The sequence below is a fragment of the Rhinatrema bivittatum genome, chromosome 9 (genome assembly GCF_901001135.1).
Source record: "Rhinatrema bivittatum chromosome 9, aRhiBiv1.1, whole genome shotgun sequence".
In the NCBI taxonomy this organism is placed as follows: Eukaryota; Metazoa; Chordata; class Amphibia; order Gymnophiona; family Rhinatrematidae; genus Rhinatrema; species Rhinatrema bivittatum.
This window is the reverse complement of record NC_042623.1, coordinates 222,435,615-222,456,775: the sequence shown is the minus strand read 5'-3', so window position 1 is coordinate 222,456,775 and position 21,161 is coordinate 222,435,615. Positions and strand designations below refer to the sequence as shown.

At 47.6% G+C, this 21,161-nt stretch overlaps 1 protein-coding gene across 3 annotated transcripts in view; it reads left to right on the top strand.

The window, feature by feature from the left end:
• EPHB3 (EPH receptor B3) overlaps positions 1–21,161 on the top strand; it is a 549,940-nt gene that overhangs the window by 112,236 nt on the left and 416,543 nt on the right. For all 3 annotated transcript variants that reach the window (XM_029615678.1, XM_029615676.1, XM_029615677.1), the window contains exon 3: positions 12,185–12,857. In XM_029615678.1, coding sequence (XP_029471538.1) covers positions 12,185–12,857 — 673 coding nt within the window. The remainder of the gene's footprint in view (positions 1–12,184; positions 12,858–21,161) is intronic.

Here is a 21,161-nt window from a genome sequence, read left to right as displayed (position 1 = left end):
ATCTCCCTGTTGCAGGAGCTCGGTTGGGTGGTGAACTTAGCCAAGAGTAGTCTTCAGCCATCTCAGTTGCTGGAGTACCTGAGTGTTCGGTTCGACACGAGGCAGGGCAAAGTTTTCCTGCCAGGGCAAAGTTTTCCAGCCAGAAGTTTGATTCAGAAATTGATGTTGCAGGTGCGTCTTTGAACACTATACGCCCGATAGTGTGGTCCTATCTACAGGTAATTTGATGGAAGCAACCCTGTAAGTGGTGCCATGGGCAAGGGTGTGTATACATCAGTGATGGCCAACCTTTTGAGCTCAGTGTGTCAAAATTCATAAAAAACCCGAGCATAACTCGGGTGGTGTGTCACTTCTAGAAAAATCCATAATTTTGTGATATTTGTAGCTCTAATTAATAACAAAGTTATAATTTTAATATATGTACTGTATTTAATAAAGCAAAAACAAATAATTCTTTACCTTACCTGCTTAGTGACTTTTTTGTTGCTGAATTTCATTGGCTAAATCTTCAATTGAAGGTTGGTATTTCGTATACTTCAAGCCCAAGCAAGCGTTACAAACTTCATCTGTCAGTCTGTTTCTTTTATTGGCTCCCATTCATTTTCTCACACTCCCTCCCCATCCCCCAGGCATGCACACATTCATTCTCACACACACAGACCCCAGGCAGGCACCCATGCATTCACACGCATACACCCCCAGGCAGAGTCCCATTCATACACATGCACACACTAAAGGCAGACTCCCCTCTCTTTCTTTTGCCAGCAACCTCAGAACCTCTCTCATTCCTCTGCTGCCACTGTCACTGCTGCTACATGGCTATTGGGGAGGTGCCGATTCCTGCTACTGACACTGAAGTCCATTCTGCTGCCTCCTCTGTGCAGGCCCTGTGGGCTTCCACTTTCTCCATGCTGATCTCGTACATTGTGAGATCCGTAGAGAAAGTGCTATTTCCTGGCGTGTAGCCAGATGGACTCAGAACAAATGGGATAGTATCCGTGTGCTAGCAGTTGGAGACGGATCTGACGTCAGCACGGGGGTGTATATATCCCCACAGGAAGCGTAGCTATTCAGTAATTTCCGTCTCCAAAGCAGTTTGGAGTGCCGGCACGCTAGTCGAGCGTGCTTTCCAAGACTACTTTAATTTTTCTCTTTTTCTTATCATTCTAGATTCTACTTTGTGTTTTCTGTCTATTCAACTTTAGAGCCCCGCGCTCCTGCGGTAGATACCCTAGGGTTCCTCCCCCAGTTGAGCTCCCGGGGTGATTGCCGTGCTCCCCTGGCGGTGGAAGTCCTCAGTCCTGCCGAAGCGTGGCAGTGACACAGCCCCCGGGCGACGTTCGGGTGAGGCATACGAGGCCCTCTGTCCCGGCGTGGATGAGGTAGCGGGTGCATATCCTCAATTGCGGCGGTGAGGTGGTCCCTTCCCCCGCAGCCGGAGACCGCCTGTGTTCCAGCCGGGAAGTTTCGAAGCTGGTAAGGAGTACATCTCTTCCTACGGGTCTCCGAAGCACAGAGGATCGGCGGCATGGCACGCCGGGGAGGACGCCATTTTGAGGCCTTGCTCAGGTACTCCGCGCCCGTAATAGGCGCGGCTTTCTTCCTCCTTGTGCGTATATGGCTTTGTTTCTGGCTGAAAGCCTATTGAATGCAAACTGTGCGGATATTGCTGACCGCTTATTACTGAAAGCCTATTGAATGCAAATTGGGCGTATATTGCTGACCGCTTATTACTGAAAGCCTATTGAATGCAAATTGGGCGTATATTGCTGACCGCTTATTACTGAAAGCCTATTGAATGCAAATTGGGCGTATATTGCTGACCGCTTATTACTGAACGCCTATTGACGGCATATTGTGCGTTTATTGCTGTCCGCTTATTACTGACAGTCAATTGAATGCCATTGAGCGTATATTGCTAACTGCATATTGCTGAGAGTCCATTGAATGCCATTGGGCGTATATTGCTAACTGCATATTGCGAGAGTCCATTGAATGCCATTGAGCGTATATTGCTAACTGCATATTGCTGAGTGCCTATTGCATACCATTGAGCTGGATTTTTGGCCGCCTATTACTGTGCATACTATTATTGGGCGCCTGTTGTATTCAGCGCCTTTTGCTGCCGCATACTATTATTGAGCGCCTGTTGCATTAAGCGCCTTTTGCTGCCGCATACTATTATTGAGCGCCTGTTGTATTAAGCGCCTCTTGCTGCCGCATACTATTATTGAGCGCCTGTTGTATTAAGCGCCTTTTGCTGCCGCATACTATTATTGTGCGCCTGTTGTATTGTGCGCCCCTTGCTGCCGCATACTCTTGTCCAGCGCATATTGTTCAATGGCTCAGAACACAGCAGAGTCTTCTGCGACGGCGCCGCCTGCTTCAGGCATTGCGGCCCTTGGCCTCTGCTCTGCATGCCAGCTTAGGGCCACGCGCAGTGATGAGCCAGACTCTCTATGTGCCCAATGTGAGGGGGCCGTGCGACCCTCGGGCCAGGACCGGTCGCAGCCACGATTTGTGGACAGTTCCCCAGGGGCTACCCCGGAGTTAGGGGGCAGTCTCGACCAATCGGGAATCCCGGGGGAGCTTGTACCCCGGTGATTAGAGGCTGCTTCAATTTCCTGGGTGGATCTCTTTAAGGGGATTCATGCCTTTGTACAGATGCAAACGGCTTCCCGTCCAGGCCCTGCGGTTCCTGCTGTTCCTGTGGTTCCTGCGGTGGCTGCGCCTGCGGTGGCGGCTCCTACGGATCTGTTCCTGGACCCTCACGCCCTTATCGCGAGCAGGACTTCCCATCGCTGGACAGTCCGGATCAGTCAGACCAGGAGGTCTCACAGGACGAGTTCGAACTCCCGGACGAGGGGGACCTTCCCCCAGGGACTGAGTCATATAGAACCATGAGGCGGTTCTTCCCTAAAGAGGATCTCTCCGACCTGGTGTCTCAGTGCCTGGCGGAATTGGACATTACAGGTCCCAGCGCTTCGGTACCCTCTGCGCAGAACCCCCTGCTGGAAGGTCTTCGTCCTACAGCACGCCATTTTCTGTTCTTACAAGCGGCACAACAACTGATAGATTTAGAATGGGCGGCACCAGCGGCTTCCTTCAAAGGGGGTCGGGCTCTGAAGAGCATGTACCCATTGGCACCGGCTATCCAGGACCTGCTGGCGTGCCCTCAGGTGGACGCCTTGGTTAGTGCTGTGGTCAAGCGCACTACCATTCCAGTTGAAGCGGGGACGGCCCTCAGGGAGCCTCATGACTGGCGACTGGACGCCATTCTGAAACAGACCTTTGAGGTGGCAGCTTTATCTTTGCGGATTGCCACCTGCTGCACGGTGGTGACGCGTGCCTGTTTGTCACAGGTTAGAAACAACGCTCCAGCGGCAGACATGGAATCCGCTCTTTCATTCCTTACAGATGCGGCATCTGACCTGGTTCGGACAACAGCTAAAGGGATTTCATCCTCCGTAGCTGCCAGGAGGCAGCTCTGGATCCGGAGATGGTCAGCTGATGCGCCTTCTAAGACACGCCTCACCAGATTGCCCTGCAAGGGCTCCTTTCTATTTGGCAGCGACCTTGATAAACTGGCCAGTACATGGGGTGCCTCTCCAGTGCCCAGGTTGCCGGAAGATCGGTTCAGAAGGGGCCAGCGCGCCTTTCCAAGGCCCTCCAAGGGCAGGAGTTCCCAGCGTTTCGTTCCTTACAGGGGTCGCTACCAGGCACCATGTCCTCCGGCCAGGAATCAGTCCTTTCGGACCAAGCAGCGCAAGAGGGGAGCGGGCCCGGGCTCGGGTCCCGGCCGCGCCTCCCAATGAGAATCCGCCGATTCATCTGGGGGACGGAGCCATAGGGGGCAGGTTAACCCTCTTCTACCCCAGATGGGTCGAGATTATGTTGGACCAGTGGGTCCTCGCCGTTATCCGGGAGGGATATTATCTGGACTTTCATCATCTCCCTCCGGACAAGTTTGTGGAATCTTCATGTCCCATACACAAGAAGGCAGCATTGGAAGCTACCCTGGCGAGGCTCCTGTCCTTGAAAGCCATCATCCCAGTACCTGCCTGGGAAGTGAATTCTGGACACTATTCCATTTATTTCATGGTACCCAAGAAAGGGGGTACTTTTCGGCCTGTCCTGGACCTCAAGTCAGTCAATCAATACTTACGGGTACCGAGGTTTCGCATGGAAACTCTACATTCCGTCAAGGCCGCAGTACAGCCCGGAGAATTCCTCACGGCATTAGACCTGTCAGAGGCATACCTGCATATCCCGATCCATCCGGATCATCAGCGCTACCTACGCTTCAAGGTTCTAGGCCGCCACTTCCAGTTTCGGGCTCTGCCCTTCGGGTTGGCAACATCACCACGGACATTCACCAAGGTGGTAGTAGTGGTAGCGGCGGCACTCAGGCAGGAAGGAATTCTGGTCCATCCCTACCTAGACGACTGGCTGATCAGGGCGAAATCACGAGAGGAGAGCCTTCGGACAACCGACAGAGTGATCGCCCTTCTGGAAAGCTTGGGCTGGGTAATCAACCTCAGCAAGAGCTGCCTACAGCCTTCCCAGTCACTGGAATACCTGGGAGTACAGTTCGACACTCAGGCAGACACAGTCAGTCTCACAACCAAGAGAAAGATGAAACTTCAGCAGCGTATCCAGTATTTGATGGGAGCCAGTCGGCCCATAGCCTGGGATTATCTGCAGGTTCTTGGTCTCATGGCATCCACCCTGGAAGTGGTGCCTTGGGCGAGGGCCCATATGAGATCTCTACAACACGCCCTGCTCTCTCGCTGGAGCCCCCGTCTACGGAACTATTCCACGCACCTACCTCTGCCAGCCAGAGTGCGGACCCAGGTGTGGTGGTGGTTGCAGTCCAACCACATGAGCAGGGGGTCGAAGATGTCCTCACCCACGTGGATCTTGCTCACCACAGATGCCAGCCTGAGCGGCTGGGGAGCACACTGCGAAGAGCTCACCGCACAGGGGCGGTGGAACAGAGAAGAGTCAGCGTGGAACATGTTCATTGTGAACCGATACGATGTGCGAACGGATATCGGTATATAAGAAATGTTAAATAAATAAATAAAATAAATAAACATCAACCGTCTAGAGGCCTGGGCAGTCCGATTAGCATGCCTTCAATTTGCTCACAGACTGAAGAACAGTGCAGTCAGAGTGATGTCCGACAACGCCACCACGGTGGCATACATCAACCGTCAGGGCGGAACCAGAAGCCGACAGGTATCTCTGGAGATTGCCCCTCTGATGACTTGGGCGGAGGTGAATCTTCAGGACATCTCCGCCGTCCACATTGCCGGGAAAGACAATACCACAGCAGACTTCCTCAACAGAGAAAGCCTAAATCCGGGAGAGTGGCAGCTGTCACCCACAGCCTTCCAGATGATTGTGGATCATTGGGGGATTCCGGATATGGATTTATTGGCGGACAAGTCCAACGCTCAAGTACCCAGATACTTCAGCCACAAGCGCGACCCGTTCTCACATGGAATCGATGCCCTGGTTCAGCCATGGCCTCCAGGGACTCTACTGTACGCCTTTCCTCCGTGGCCTCTGCTAGGCGCGGTCATCCGCAAGATTCAGAGACACCGGGGCCTAGTTCTTCTAGTGGCACCAGACTGGCCAAGAAGACCCTGGTACGCGGACATGAGAAGACTACTGGCAGGGGAGCCTCTTCCCCTGCCTCCTCTCCGGGACCTTCTACATCAAGGTCCTATTCTTCACGAGGATCCGGCTCAATTCTCTCTTACGATATGGCCCTTGAGAGGGCTAGATTGAAGAAGAGGGGTTACTCAGAGCCCGTGATTGATACCCTCCTCCGAGCTCGCAAGTTTGCCACATCCCTCACATACATCTGGATCTGGAGAGTATTTGAAGCATGGTGCGACACTCACGGCACCAATCCACATGCAACCACAATCCCTATTGTGTTGGATTTCCTGCAGGATGGACTTCAGAAGGGTCTCTCCCTCAGCTCCATCAAGGTTCAAGTGGCTGCGCTGTCTTGCTATGGTCCCAGGAGGGATGGCAAGACCATCGCCAAGCACCCAGATGTTTCTCGCTTCCCGCAAGGAGTCAAGCATATTCGTCTGCCACTGAAGTGGCCTGTGCCTTTGTGGAATCTCAACCTTGTTTTGGATTTCCTCGCGGGTTCCACCTTCAGACCCCTTCGGGGCCTGTCTCTCCGTTCTCTAACATTGAAGATGGTGTTCTTGCTGACTGTATGTTCAGCCCGCCGCATCTCAGAGCTACAGGCACTATCCTGCCGTGATCCCTTTCTCAGAATCACTCCGGAGGCTATTGTGAAGGCTCACCGCCCGTGCTGCCTTGGGTGCCGCTCCGCTGCCTCCAGCTCAGGCCCCTCGCGAGTCCTGGATATCCCTGGAGTCCCTCAGTCGCACAGGACTCCCTTGGTTCAGGTCTCCGCAGGCCCTGGTTTTGCGGGGCTTCTGGGTTCTCTTTGAATGGAGTGGGGTTGAAGCAGTCCCCCAACCCCCAAAGATAACACAGAGAGAAAGAGGTTCCTCAAAGCAATTTTATAAAGCAGAGTAGCTGAATCTGTTACATTGGCTCCGTCCCCTCAGGAGCTGAACAAATGACCCTGCCCCCGCTCTCCAGCAGTCTAACCCCTTGACACAGGTGCTGGAGCAAAGGCACTGTTTGAGCCCCCCTGGCTCTCCAGTTCACCAGCAAACCCCCTTAACACATGTGCTGGATTAAAGGTACTGTTTGAGCCCCCCCGGCTCTCCAGTCCACCCGCAAACACACCTGCCCTAACTTCCCTTAGGGTACAGGTTCTCTGTTTCCCTTTCCAGGCTAGGCTGTGCCCCTGAGACAGCTGGAGGATTCCTCTCCCCCGGAACCTACCTCCATTTTCCCTCTCCCCTCTTGCTTCCTGGCACTGGCTTTTTCTGGCCACTGCCGCTACCTAGGCACGCCCTCTTCCTCTAGCTCCCCAGGCTCACCTGTGTGACTCATTAGTGTCAGAGTCTGACACCTGCTCACCTCCAGGCTCTCCCTACAGGTCAGGTGGTGGTTCTAGGAACCTGGGATTTGTAGTTCTCGCCTTCACCTGCTCCTCCTGCTGGCTGGCTCTAGTATTACTAGCCGCCATATGGTATCTTATCCATTCCTGCCTCCGGCAGCGCTGCACTCCATCACACTATCCATCTTCGTACGGTTCCCTCCTTTCTCCCTAAGGTGGTTTCACAGTTTCATCTTAATCAAACCATATCCTTGCCTACCACGGCGGGTCTGAAGAAATCTGAAGAAGGGCGTTTATTACGCCATCTCGACATTGGCAGATTGCTGCCCAGATATTTGGAACTTACACAAGATCTATGAAAGACGGACCATCTGTTCGTCCTGCACAGCGGGAAGAAGCAAGGTGAAGCGGCCTCGCGGCCCACCATCGCCTGCTGGATTAAAGAAGTTGTCAGAGCAGCGTACGTAGAGGCTGGGAAGTCTCCGCCTCTACAAGTCAAGGCTCATTCTACCAGAGCACAAGCGTCATCTTGGGCAGAATCCAGGATGCTATCGCCTGCGGAAATCTGTAAAGCGGCGACCTGGTCCTCCCTCCATACCTTCTCCAGGTTCTACCGTCTGGATGTCCAGGCCAGGGAGGACTCAGCTTTTGCGAGGGCGGTACTACATGGGCCTCAGGCAGCCTCCCGCCCAGGCTGGGAGTAAAGCTTTTGTACATCCCATTTGTTCTGAGTCCATCTGGCTACACGCCAGGAAATGTTGAGATTACTACCTGATAATTTCCTTTTCCTTAGTGTAGACAGATGGACTCAGCATCCCGCCCAGCTGCCTGCGTACATGGTTTTCACCGATTCAAGGTAAGCCATGTCATCTGTTTCCCTAAGAGCGTACACACTACCAGGTGTCAACGCCTTCCGGTTGGGAATGATGGCGGTCTCCAGCTTCTATCAATTGGTCGGGGAATCCTGTTTCACTTTTCACTGAGCGTCAATACACACATCTATAACAGCTTTTGCAAGGAAGATTACTGAATAGCTACGCTTCCTGTGGGGATATATACACCCCCGTGCTGACGTCAGATCCGTCTTCAACTGCTAGCACGCGGATACTATCCCATTTGTTCTGAGTCCATCTGTCTACACTAAGGAAAAGGAGATTATCAGGTAGTAATCTCAACATTCTTGCACATTCCCAAAGATTACATGTGCCAATCACTAAAAAGTAATCTATTTTTTTTGCCTTTGCTGTCTGATCTTAGTTTTCTAATTGGTTGGTCACAGGCTTTTTTTTTTCCACCTTCCCTTTCTTATTTTTTTTGCCAATTCCTTTTATATTGTCTTTTTTTCTGTTTTTTTTTCTCTCCATCTTCTTCCCTCATGGGAAGAAGATGGAGAGAATGAGTCAGGTTCTCATTCTCACATGCATTTCTTTCTCTCACACACACAGGCTCTCACTGTCACATGCTCTCTCATACAATCATTCATTCACACAATTTCTCACTGGCACATGCTGTCTGACTCTCTCACACACAGGCTCTCTCTCACTGGCACATGCTGTCTTGCTCAAGCACAGGCTCTCACTGGCACATGCTGTGTCTCATACAATCATTCATTCACAGAGTCTCTCACTGGCACATGCTGTCTGACTCTCACACACACAGGCTCTCTCTTACTCCCACATGCTGTCTTGCTCAAGCACATGCTGTCTCTGCAAACATTCAGGTCCTCACTCTCAAACACAATCTCTCAACTCATCTCATGCACACACACCCTCTACAGACCCTCAGCCTCTCTCTCACCTCTGGGCCTCCTCTTCGCGGGTCGCCGCAGGATGGGCCCTGCAGCGGCCCTGATCTTCTCGGGCCACGGTGGCCCTGCTACCGGGCCTCTTCCTCTTCTCGGGCCGCTGCGACTTGGAATTCGCGGGGGCCCGTAAGCACAAGTGCTGCTCCTCTTCTGCACGCGCTGATGCTTCTTCTCCTTCCTGCCCACGCGACTCTGGCAACATTTACTTCCGGGGCCGCACAGGCAGGAAGGAGGAGGAGCATCAGCGCGTTTAAATGCGATCCGTTTCTTCTGGCCGTGGTGACGTGAACCTCACCCACGGCCCTGCCTATCGCTGCACCGAATGAGCCTCCCTGCGTACGGGGGCATTGGGGAGGGGGGGTGGAGGGGTCCAGAGGGTGGGGGGATACTAAAAAACAAATTTTAAAGGGTCGGTGCAGCCGAAAAAAAAAAAAGGCTCGGTGCAGCCGATTAAAAAAAAAAAAAAAAAAAAAAAAATTCCCGATAGTCCATGAAACGCTGCGTGTGTCAGCAAAAAGTCTCGGCGTGTCACCTATGACACGCGTGTCATAGGTTAGCCATCACTGGTATACATCCTCTTCAGCACTTCCTGCTGTTTCCTTGAAACCCTCAGTGTCAGGACTATTCAGTTCTGCTCCACATGCCAATGGAAATCTGCTCTCATCTCCAGTGGTAGTTGCAAGTGGATCATCTGGGAAAAGGAGTTTTCCTGACATCACCAGACTGGTTGGTACTCCTGACAGATGTGAGTCTCCAGGGTTGGGGATCTCACTATCAGGTTTAGTCTGAGGATCGAGGTGTTCTTCCTCGTACAGTTAAGATCCCGCTCATTTTGGAAATTTTGCAGGGTGGGTTAAATAAAGGGTTGGCCCTTAATTCCTTGAAGGTACAGGTTGCCTGTTTAAGGGGCCAGGTTAATGGTGAATCCTTATCGTCTCATCTTGATGTGGCCTGTTTCTTGAAGGGAGTGGAACATCTTCATTCTTCCTTGCGGTTACCAGTTCCTTGTAGAGGCTTAACCTGCTGAAGGATTTCTTGGCGGGTCCTACTTTTTGACCGCTGCGTAGCCTTTCCTTGTAGATATTGATCTTGACGACAGTGTTTCTGGTGGTGATTTGTTCTGCATGTCAAATTTCTGAGCTGCAGGCCTTGTTTTGTTGGGAACCGTTCCTTTGGGTGACTTCAGGAGCGATTCAACTGCGTACTGTTCCTTCTTTTTTGCCTAAAGTGGTCTCAGATTTTCACATGAATCAGTCCATTTCCTTGCCTTCTCTGGCTTAGGAAAGAGATTCAGAGGAATATTGTCTGTTGCATCCCTTGGATGTCAAGAGACTTGTCTTGAAGTATCTGGAGATTTATAAGCATTTCTGAAACTCAAGGTGGAGTTAAACAGGGCAAACTGGCCTCGCGGGCTACAATAGCTCACTGGATTAAGGAGGTAATCATGACCGCATATGTGGCTGCTTAAAAGCCGTTGCTTGCTCAGTCTAGGGCTCATTCCACTAGGGCTCAGGCAGTGTCATGGGCGGAAGTTTGATTGTTCTCCCCCATCGACATTTGCCTAGCTGCAAAGTGGTCCTCCTTACACTCCTTTTCTAGGTATTATCTGGATGTGCAGGCCCGGGAGGATGCAGCCTTTGCAAAGGTGGTTTTGACTGGACTGCAGGCAGCCTCCCACCCTATTAGGGAGTAGCATGGATACATCCCACTGGTCCTGAGTCCATCTGTCTACATGCTAGGAAAGGAGAAATTACTACTTGCCTGATAATTTTGTTTTCCTTAGTATAGACAGATGGACTGTGCTTCCTGCCCTCGGCTGCCGAATGATTGTGTTAATGGTCCTCCTGTGTGGCTACGTGTTCCAGGGGAGTGGTAAGTGTTCAGCCAGTCCCTAGATTGTGGTATATACTTTCATTGCCTGAGTTCAGTGTTTCCTGTAATGGTTGTCTGTTTTTAATCAAGTTTTTTGCTAGTCTGTCCACAGTTGGCTTTTGAATAGAATACTGGCAGGCTGATGTCACTGCAGGAGTATATATACTGTGACGTCTGTTTGCTGTGTTTCCATCTGCTTGTAGAGGTGCATAACCCACTAGTTCTGAGTCCATCTTTCTACACTAAAGAAAGCAAAATTATCAGGTAAGTAGTAATTTCTCCACTGAAAGTATATCTTATAGCCTGCACCATAACTCAAGGTCTTCTCTTTGTGTTAATCCTCAAGAGGCCTGGTTTTTAGGATATCTACCATGAATATGCATGAGATAGATTTGCATATATTGCAGGCACTGGTATTCTAATCAATGTCATACAGATTCATTGAGGATATTCTGAAAAACCAGACCTCTGTGGCTCTTGAGGACCAGAGTTTGCCACCCCATGCTTAGTCTGGCCTAAAGGGGCCTGATCCTTGTGTTTGAAGGAGATATTTTGCTTTCCTAAGGACCTAACATATATGTAACTCCAACTTAGGGTGCATAAAACATAACCAGTTCAGAGTCAGATAAATTTATTGACATGACAGTTTTACACGTTGCCAAACTAATGTATAGAACGAATAAAATAAGGGTAAAAAAGAAAGGAAAAAATTACAAAATAAGTAATTACTGTATCAAGGACATGTCTCAGGTTTTGGTACTAGTCCATATTGTCCCGGGATCAGGTTTAATTTCTGTCTTGATGGCTGGATCCCACTTTCTTTGCTGCTCAGGTTGCTGTTTATCCTGTTTTCCCCAGGGCTTGCTCATTCTTTTGTGGGAAGTCTTTGATTTTCCCAGTTGCTGGCAGTCCAAACCTCTCATTGGGGTCTTTGAAAATGGTTGAACAGATAGTGGTGTAGTCTGTCTGATCTTGGGGGTGGGGAGGTCTCTGTTCCTAGAGTTTGAACTTTCGAAGTGTCTTGTCTGATCATTAGGGGGTGTGTTTGTGTGTGTACCTAGGGGTCTGATCATAAGCTGTGCATGTCTGTTTGACCACTGGGAGGGTAATTTTTTAAAACTTTTTACACAGGTAAGCAGTTGTTTACCTACATAACAACTTGTTTGAAAATTGCTCCCCCTCAGCGCGGGTAAAAGTGTGCTGGCTATTCATTGCTTGTCCTTTTAACTGTGAGGAGAAGGGAGTGGCATAAGTCAGGAGTGTGAAGGCGCACACGGAGTTTCCCTATTGGAAGCCTTGCGGGCAGTGTAAAGGTTTCCCCCTGGATATGTCTGTCTACCTGTTCCGAGTTTCTGACTTTCAGATTCTTCAGAGTGACTGTTTTTAATGTGTGTGTGTGTCTGTCCATTTCTAGAGTCAGACTTATGTGGCTGGCTGATTGTTTGGCCCTGCACTCTGCCTGTCCCCATTCAGGTGTGTGAACTTTCCTACTCTTCTTTTCACAGTGGGAAGAAGTTAGTGGCTATGATGAGGCCACAAATCCCATCCGCACATACCAGGTCTGCAATGTGCGAGAAATGAACCAGAACAACTGGCTACGCACAGGGTTCATCAATCGTCAAGATGTGCTGCGTGCTTATGTGGAGCTGAAATTCACCGTCCGGGACTGCAACAGCATCCCTAACATCCCTGGCTCCTGTAAGGAGACCTTTAACCTTTTCTACTATGAGTCAGACACAGACTCGGCCTCTGCTTCCAGCCCCTTCTGGATGGAAAATCCCTACGTCAAAGTGGACACCATTGCACCTGATGAGAGTTTTTCCAAACTGGAATCTGGACGAGTCAATACCAAAGTGCGCAGTTTTGGGCCACTCTCCAAGCGTGGCTTTTACCTGGCATTCCAGGATCTGGGGGCCTGCATGTCCATCATCTCTGTTCATGTTTTCTATAAGAAGTGTTCAAATACCATAGCTGGCTTTGCCATGTTCCAAGAGACACGAACAGGAGCTGAACCTACCTCCCTGGTCATTGCCCCAGGGACCTGCATCCCCAATGCTGTGGAAGTGTCTGTGCCCTTGAAGCTTTACTGTAATGGAGATGGAGAATGGATGGTGCCTGTTGGAGCTTGTACCTGTGCAGCTGGATATGAGCCTGCCATGAGAGATACTCAGTGCCAAGGTAGGTTGAAGTAATAGTTCACATTTCTAAAGACCAAATGGAAAAAGCCATTCAGTTTTTGTTTTGTGTTATTGCTTATATTGCATTCCTTTGGGACTTTGAAATTTTATTTATTTTTTATTTTTATTCTTTTATTCAAGCATAGTTCAAAGTATATCAAAATAAAATTTCTATATGACATACAATTATTAATTCTTGCAAACGCAACCATTATTCACTTAATACATAACTCTTGGAAAAATAGCAGCAAAAGAAACTGGAGTGAATCTTTTTTTTGTTAATTCTCTATTTCAGAATTAACAATCAAGAAAAACTTGACATAAGAAAGCATAGCCTTCAACCGCCACAATGAAACATAAGTTCCATACACTAGGAAAAAAGCAAGAAAATGGAGTGAATTATCAAAGGGTTACACACACAAAATTAGCATATATCATAGGAATTTTCAAAAGCCCATTTTATGCACATAAAAACCCTTTGACAATTACCTCCAATATAAGGCAAATAAATATTCACTACAAAATCAGGGAGGGTATATATTAACTATAGTGATTAAGTATATTCAGGACACTTGATAACATCTAGTACCCCCACTTCCACAGAAGATTCAGAAACCCAGCAATAAATGGACTACTGTGAGCTCTGGATACTTTACCTAATAAACAATCAAACACATGCAACTCTAAAATGGAACATTGATACTTACAAAAAAATCAGTGAAACAAACTTTTAACTAATGGGATTGTCAGTGTATAAGTGATGCATATAGGGATTGTCAGTGTATAAGTGATGCATATAGGGAAAAATAACCCATGCTATAGTTACACAATGTTAGGTTCCATATTAGGAACTACCACCCAAGAAAGAGATCTAGGCGTCATAGTGGATAACACATTGAAATCGTCGGTTCAGTGTGCTGTGGCAGTCAAAAAAGCAAACAGAATGTTGGGAATTATTATAAAGGGAATGGTGAATAAAACGGAAAATGTCATAATGCCCCTGTATCGCTCCATGGTGAGACTGCACCTTGAATACTGTGTACAATTCTGGTCGCCGCATCTCAAAAAAGATATAATTGCGATGGAGAAAGTACAGAGAAGGGCGACCAAAATGATAAAGGGAATGGAACAGCTCCCCTATGAAGAAAGACTAAAGAGGTTAGGACTTTTCAGCTTGGAGAAGAGATGGCTGAGGGGGATATAATAGAGGTGTTTAAAATCATGAGAGATCTAGAATGGGTAGATGTGAATCAGTTTTTTACTCTTTCGGATAATAGAAAGACTAGGGGGCACTCCATGAAGTTAGCATGTGGCACATTTAAAACTAATCTGAGAAAGTTCTTTTTCACTCAGCGCACAATTAAACTCTGGAATTTGTTGCCAGAAGATGTGGTTAGTACAGTTAGTATAGCTGTGTTTAAAAAAGGATTGGAGAAGAAGTCCATTACCTGCTATTAATTAAGTTGACTTAGATCAGAGCTTTCCAAACTTTTCATGTTGGTGACGCACTTTTTAGACAAACATAATTTTGGGACACAGTAATTCAGTCTACTAGCAAACCAGAGGTTAAAGGTTAAACGAACGAAATGTATTTCGACAATTTATGTATGTTTCCTTAAATATATACATAATAAAATGTTTCACGACACAACATATCTTGTGAAAACCTTTCATTTATATTAAACATATATAATATTCCAAGATTAATGTTATTGTTATAATTTATGAGTAACAATAATAAAACAAAGTTATTGTGTTATTCAATTTACCTCTTTAATGAGATATATGAGCTTGATGGGATGAACACAGATTTTGAATATTTGGTATTAATAAGAAAGTCCAAAGGGTCTTCTGCGTAATTTTAAAAAGCTGGCCAATTTCACACTATATAATTATTTGATAGCCTCATTCAACTAATTCTACTAATTCTATATGGCTATGAGAGTGAAGACTAGAGTTTATAGGAAGGGACAGAATGTCAATATAAATCCTACCTCCAGTTCTGTAACTCTCTGCATCCACTGAAATTCCCCCAAACAATGGAGCTTGGATGTTTCCCTTACAGCTCATCATACTAAAAGATATTTTCAAATTCTGGTGTCACCTCACAGTAACAGCAGCACAAACACCTTCCACTGCCAGGCACATTGTGAACTAACACAAAGCCTCGCAAAAAAGACACTCAAAATCTATACTGCAATCTCATTGTAACACAACAGTAATAACACCAAGGACTCAAACAACAATAACCCTACCTGTGAAAAAGCAAGGGTAAATATTACACTGGGTCCTAGAATACCAATACACCACCTACTGAGGAAACAAAACAAACCAGATTGCTATAGATCCCTATGCTAGCAGAATCTCTCATCATGGTCACACACACAGAGCAGAGATAGACCCTCACCAAATACAGAATACAAAATAAAGGAGCACAAATTAGACAAAAACTGAAATGGAAACCCCAAGAAGACAGACTCTGTGTATTAACAATGGAAAAACAGAACCACCATTCCTCATAAAACAAATAAAATCAAGAAACATAATCAGTTATAATAGTAAAACCATACTAATAAAAGAATATTTTAAAACTACTGATAAATAGAATTTCTATTAATTAAAATCATATACATTTTTTGCAATTTCCCAAATACCAATAAAATATTTAAAAACAGCACATATATCAAATAACACCCAATAATTAAAACTAATAAGGATTTTAAAAAGCCTCTGCTGTCCATACGTGGGAGCTCTTGATTTCCAGTCACCCTGATATTGTCAAGGATTAGGAGGTTATCCTCTCTCTCACACATACTCACATGTCCATTCTCTCTCACACATACACTGTCACATACATACATATTCATTTATTTATTTATTAAAGGCTTTTATATACCGAATTTCTTGATACAAATCAAATCAGCTCGGTTTACATCGAACAAGTAGAAACTATAACCAACCAAACAGTAGAGACGATTTGAAGGAGTATAAAGTTACATTATAACAAGGATGTGTAAACTTGGAGTAGGAAATAAGAAGGGGGACGAAAGATTATAATGTACATTGGAGAATGCGAGGGAGGCAAGGAGCAGTCCTCATGATAATTTGTAAATGTTTTCTTAATAATTTATATACATGGTTTAGCGCTTGTTTGTATACATAGTTGCTAGAACAGTTATAAGTCAGGCTGTTGGGCTGGTGTCAGTGAAGGCTCGGCAGAACAGCCGTGTCTTTAATTTCTTTTTAAAAGTTAAAGGCATGATTCCTGCCTGAGGTCCGGAGGCATGGTGTTCCAGATGGAGGGACCTGTGATGGAGAATGTCCGGTCTCTGATATTTGAGTGTTGTATAGCTTTGATAGAAAGTACATGTAGGGATCCCTTGTAGGCATCCCTTAAAGGTCTAGATGTTGAGTGCAGTTTGAGGGGGTATCGCAGGTCAAGAGGGGTCTGATGGTGAATATGTTTGTGGATTAATTTAAGAGATTTATGAAGAATCCTGAATTGTACTGGGAGCCAATGGAGATCTTTTAGAATGGGAGAGATATGCGCTCTTCGATTGGTATTTGTCAAAATTCTCGCCATTGCGTTTTGGAGTAACTGGAGGGGTTTTACAGTGGAGGCCGGGAGTCCTTGCAATATGGAATTACAGTAGTCTATTTTGGTAAATAGAATGGCTTGGAGGACAGATCTAAAATCATAATGGAATAGGAGCGGTTTGAGTTTTTTGAGTACTTGTAACTTGTAGAAGCACTCCTTTGTAGTGTGTTTTATGAATTGCTTTAGGCTCAGGTGATTGTCAATGATGACTCCTAGATCTCTAGCGTGGGATGTTTGTATGATTGTCTGCATCTGATGTTGAAAAGGACTGCTTTCTGGGGTGATTAGTAATAGTTCAGTTTTGGAAGTGTTGAGCACCAGATTGAGGCTTGAGAGGTGATTGATCATTTGCAGATGAGAGTCTCATAACTTGATTGTTGATTCGAGTGAATTGGATATTGGGATTAAAATTTGAACGTCACCTGCATAAATATAGAACTTGAGTTTCAGTTTTGTGAGTAAATGGCAGAGAGGTAGAATGTAAATATTGAACAGTGTAGGCGATAAAGAAGAGCCCTGGGGGACTCCGAATGGTGCGTTGGTGTGAGAGGATTCCTTGTTCTTGATTTTAACCTTCTAGCCTCTATTGCTAAGGAAGGAGTCGAACCAACTAAGGGCTGATCCTGTAATACCTATGTCTGATAGACGGTTTAGAAGGGTATTATGATTTACCGTATCGAAAGCTGCAGAGATGTCAAGAAGAGCTAAGAGGAATGATTGTCCTTTATCAAAGCCAATGTAGACTTGATTGAGGAGTGAAATGAGGAGTGTTTCGGTATTGTGTTCTTTCCTAAAGCCATATTGTGATGGGTGAAGAATATTATGATCTTCTAGATAATTTGAAAGTTGTTTATTTACAATTTTCTCCATGATCTTAGCTACGAACGGGAGATTTGATATAGGGCGATAGTTGTTAAGGTCGTCCGGATCCAGGTTAGGTTTTTTGTGTATGGGTTTGAGTGTGGCCATTTTGAGAGCATCTGGGTATATTCCTTGTGAGAGGGAACAATTGATAATATCGGCTAGATGTTTGGAGATGTATTCTGGTATGAGAATCAGAGATTTGGAAGGTATTTGGTCTAGAGGGTGGGTCGAAGGCTTCAGTCTTTTTATTAGGTTTTCCACCTCTAAAGTGTGAGTAAGGTCAAAGGAGTCCAAACTTGTATCTGTGTTCCGTGGGTGCAGGGTATTCTGAGGCAGTGAGTTTAGGTTGGTTGGTAATCTAGCCAGGGTGTTAGAAATTTTGTTCTGAAAGAATACAGCTAGATCGTTGGCTTTCTCTTGGGCTGTGTCGTCTGGAGTAGTAGGGGGCGCAGTTTTGGTAAGTTCTGATACATACGAAAAAAGTACTTTCGCGTCAAAGATCATATCGTGGATACGGATTATACGCCACGTTGGAGAAATGCTACTTTGAGAGAGATTTTCTTCCCTTTCTGGGATACATAGTCTCCGCCACCGGATTCAAGATGGATCCTGAAAAAGTAGCCGCCATCAGAGACTGGCCCCGGCCGAGGGGGCTAAAGGTGCTGCAGCGTTTCCTCGGCTTCGCAAATTTCTGTAGACATTTCATTCCACACTATTCTCATATTGTGGCTCCTTTGACCGCCCTAACTCAGAGAGGCGCTGAAGTGGTGGATTGGCCTGATTCAGCCTGTCAGGCGTTCGAAATCCTCAGAGGCTTTTCTACAGAATACGTGTTTTCGTCACCCTGATTCGCTTCGTCCATTTGTCGTAGAGGTGGACGCATCGAACATCGCGGTGGGAGCTATGCTTAGTCAATGCATTGACTCCGGTCAGCTCATGCCATGCTCGTACTTTTCCAGGAAATTCTCTGTTGCAGAGAATATAGTATCGGGGATAAGGAGTTACTAGCTATCAAGCTCTCCTTTGAGGAGTGGAGACAATGGTTGGAGGGAGCCATCCATCCTGTTACAGTATATATGGACCACAAGAACCTGGAGTTCCTGTCCCAAGCCCAACGCTTAAACCTTCGACAGGCCCACTGGTCTCTATTCTTCAACTGCTTCAATTTCACACTACGCTACCGGCCGGCTGCCAAGAATGTTCGAGCGGACATACTTTCGCGCTCAACAGAGCTGGAGGAAGAGCAGGACCAGCCCCAATACATCCTAGACCCCGCAAAGATCAATCTTTCCGGGACCACTGTATGTTCTCTTGGTAAGATGGTGGTTCCCAGACGGTCTCGAAAGGGGCCCTGGGCCCACAACTCCCTTACGGGGGGGGGGGGTCACGCTGGCTGCAAGAAGACTCTTGACTTGGTAAACCGCTTCTACTGGTGGCCAACCTTGAGGAAAGATATCCGCGCTTTCGTAGACTCCTGTCCCACCTGTGCGATACAGAAGCCGCGGACGGGAAAGCCTTGGGGTCTACTCCAACCGTTGCCCATTCCAGTGGAACCATGGACCCACATCGCCACCTATTTCGTGGTGGACCTTCCAGCCTCAGAAGGGAATACAGTCATCTGGGGTACTATAGACAGGTTCTCCAAAATGGCCCACTTTGTTCCCCTGTCCAAGTTACCATCGGCTCTCGAACTAGCCAGCTTGTTCACTCAACATATCTTCAGGATCCACGGTCTGCCCCAGGACATTGTCTCTGATCGCGGGCCTCAGTTCACCGCCCGGTATTGGAAGGCATTATGTAAGAAGTTCAATGTGCAACTCAATCTGTCCACCGCCTTTCATCCCCAAAGCAATGGGCTGACGGAGTGCACCAACCGCACCTTGAAGACTTTTCTTCACTCCTTCGTCAACGAAAGACAGAATAACTGGGCGCAGTTATTACTGTGGGCAGAGTTCTCGTATAACAACCATTCTCATGCAGCCACAGGCAGTTCACCTTTTTTCATCGTTTATGGGAAACCGTTACGACCACCTCTACCACTGCCTCTTCTTAGTGCAATTCCAGCAGTACAAGCATCCGCCCAGCAGTTGCAATCTCTGTGGACGTCCATCCAAGGGAGACTCGCCAAAGCAGCCAGGGCCATGAAAAATTGGGCAGATTGTCACCGAAAGTCGGCACCCATCTTCCTTCCCAGAGATCGCGTATGGCTCAGCACAAAGAACATTCAACTCCGAATCCCGTCCCGGAAGTTGGCGCCGAAATACTGTGGCCCTTTTCGTATAGCTGAGCATGTGGGGGCCGTTTCTTACCGGCTACGCCTACCCTCCTCGATGCGTATACATAATGTATTCCATGTCTCCTTGTTAAAACCTCTCATCCTCTCCAGGTACCATCATCAAGTTCCTGATGCGGCGGATACTTCTGTGCCCGATGAGCCCATTTATCAAGTTCGGGAGGTTCTGGATGTCCGCTTCCACCAACGACGATGGGAATATCTACTTGCCTGGGAGGGTTGTGGCACGGAGGACAACACATGGGAACCAGCTCGTAACATTTTAGATAAAGAACTACTGCTCTAATTCCATCGCCAGCATCCCGGTAAATCTGGGCCTTCTAAGAGGGGGCGTAAGAAGGGGGGTACTGTTGCGGCCCCGGTTGCGAGTGCCGCGACTGGGACCTTGCCTTCTGTGTCGGGCTCCGGTTTGGGGGGGGGCGCCGCGGTGGGCACCGGGTTCCGGTCTCTATTCCGGGCGGCTGCCGCGTGGTGCTGGCGGGCCGGCGGAATACATCCTCGGCGGCGTCTCCACGAGGGAGATGCTGTCGCCTCGCTGAATTAGCCCCTCCTCCCTGGGTGTGCGCGCGAAAGGCCGGGAGTTAAAGGGCCTTTCCTGCCTTGGGTGCCTTGCCTCCCTTTCTGATGTCAGACGCCCCGCCTCCCTTTATGAAGTCAGATGCTGGCAAATACTTAAGGCTGGTGTCTGCCTCAGCTTACTGCCTTGCAACAAGTTTGCTTATCGTTACAGTGTGCCTCTGGAGTTCCTGCTTGTAATTATTCCAGTTGCCTGCTTCAGTTCTAGCCTTGATCCTGGTTCCTGTTCCAGTTGCCTGCTTCAGTTCCAGTCTTGATCCTGGTTCCAGTTGCCTGCTTCAATTCCAGTCTTGATCCCGGTTCCTGTTCCAGTTGCCTGCTTCAGTTCCAGTCCTGGTTCGTGTCCGCCTTCGGTGCCAGCCTTGGTCCTGTTCCAGACTTGCCTGCCTTGACCTCGGATCTTCTCATCGGATTCTCCTAAGTCCCAGCGGCCCGGCTCCTACGGGCTCCTCCCGGGGAATGCGGACTTCCAGGGTGAAGATCCTTCTCTTCAATCTGTCCAGTATCTGCCTCCTGGCCTGTTCTGCTAGTCCGGAGACTATTTCCATCTTCTCCGTCAGGCCGGCCTAAGAGTCCACTAAACCGCTTTAACACTATCTGGTAAAATACGTAGTGTCTCAGGCATAGAATTCCAGAGTTTTGGACCTGCTGAGGAGAACACACAATCTCTTATTTGCATCAGTTGGGTGCTCCTTAATCTGGGAATAGACAATAGTCTGTTATTTTGGGATCTCGGTGTTCTCTGTGGATTGTATGATTGGCTTGCTAGGACTGACACTACAGAGTTATTGGAATGATTGATGTTGAATATTATGAATACTTTAATGTATATTCTGGCTTGCACTGGTAACTAATGCAGTGACATAAGCAAGTGTATAATATGATCATATTTCCTAGATCCTAGTAATAGTCTCGCTGCTGCGTTTTGTAATAGTTATAGAGGCTTTAAGTGACAGGCTGGTATACCTAGAAGT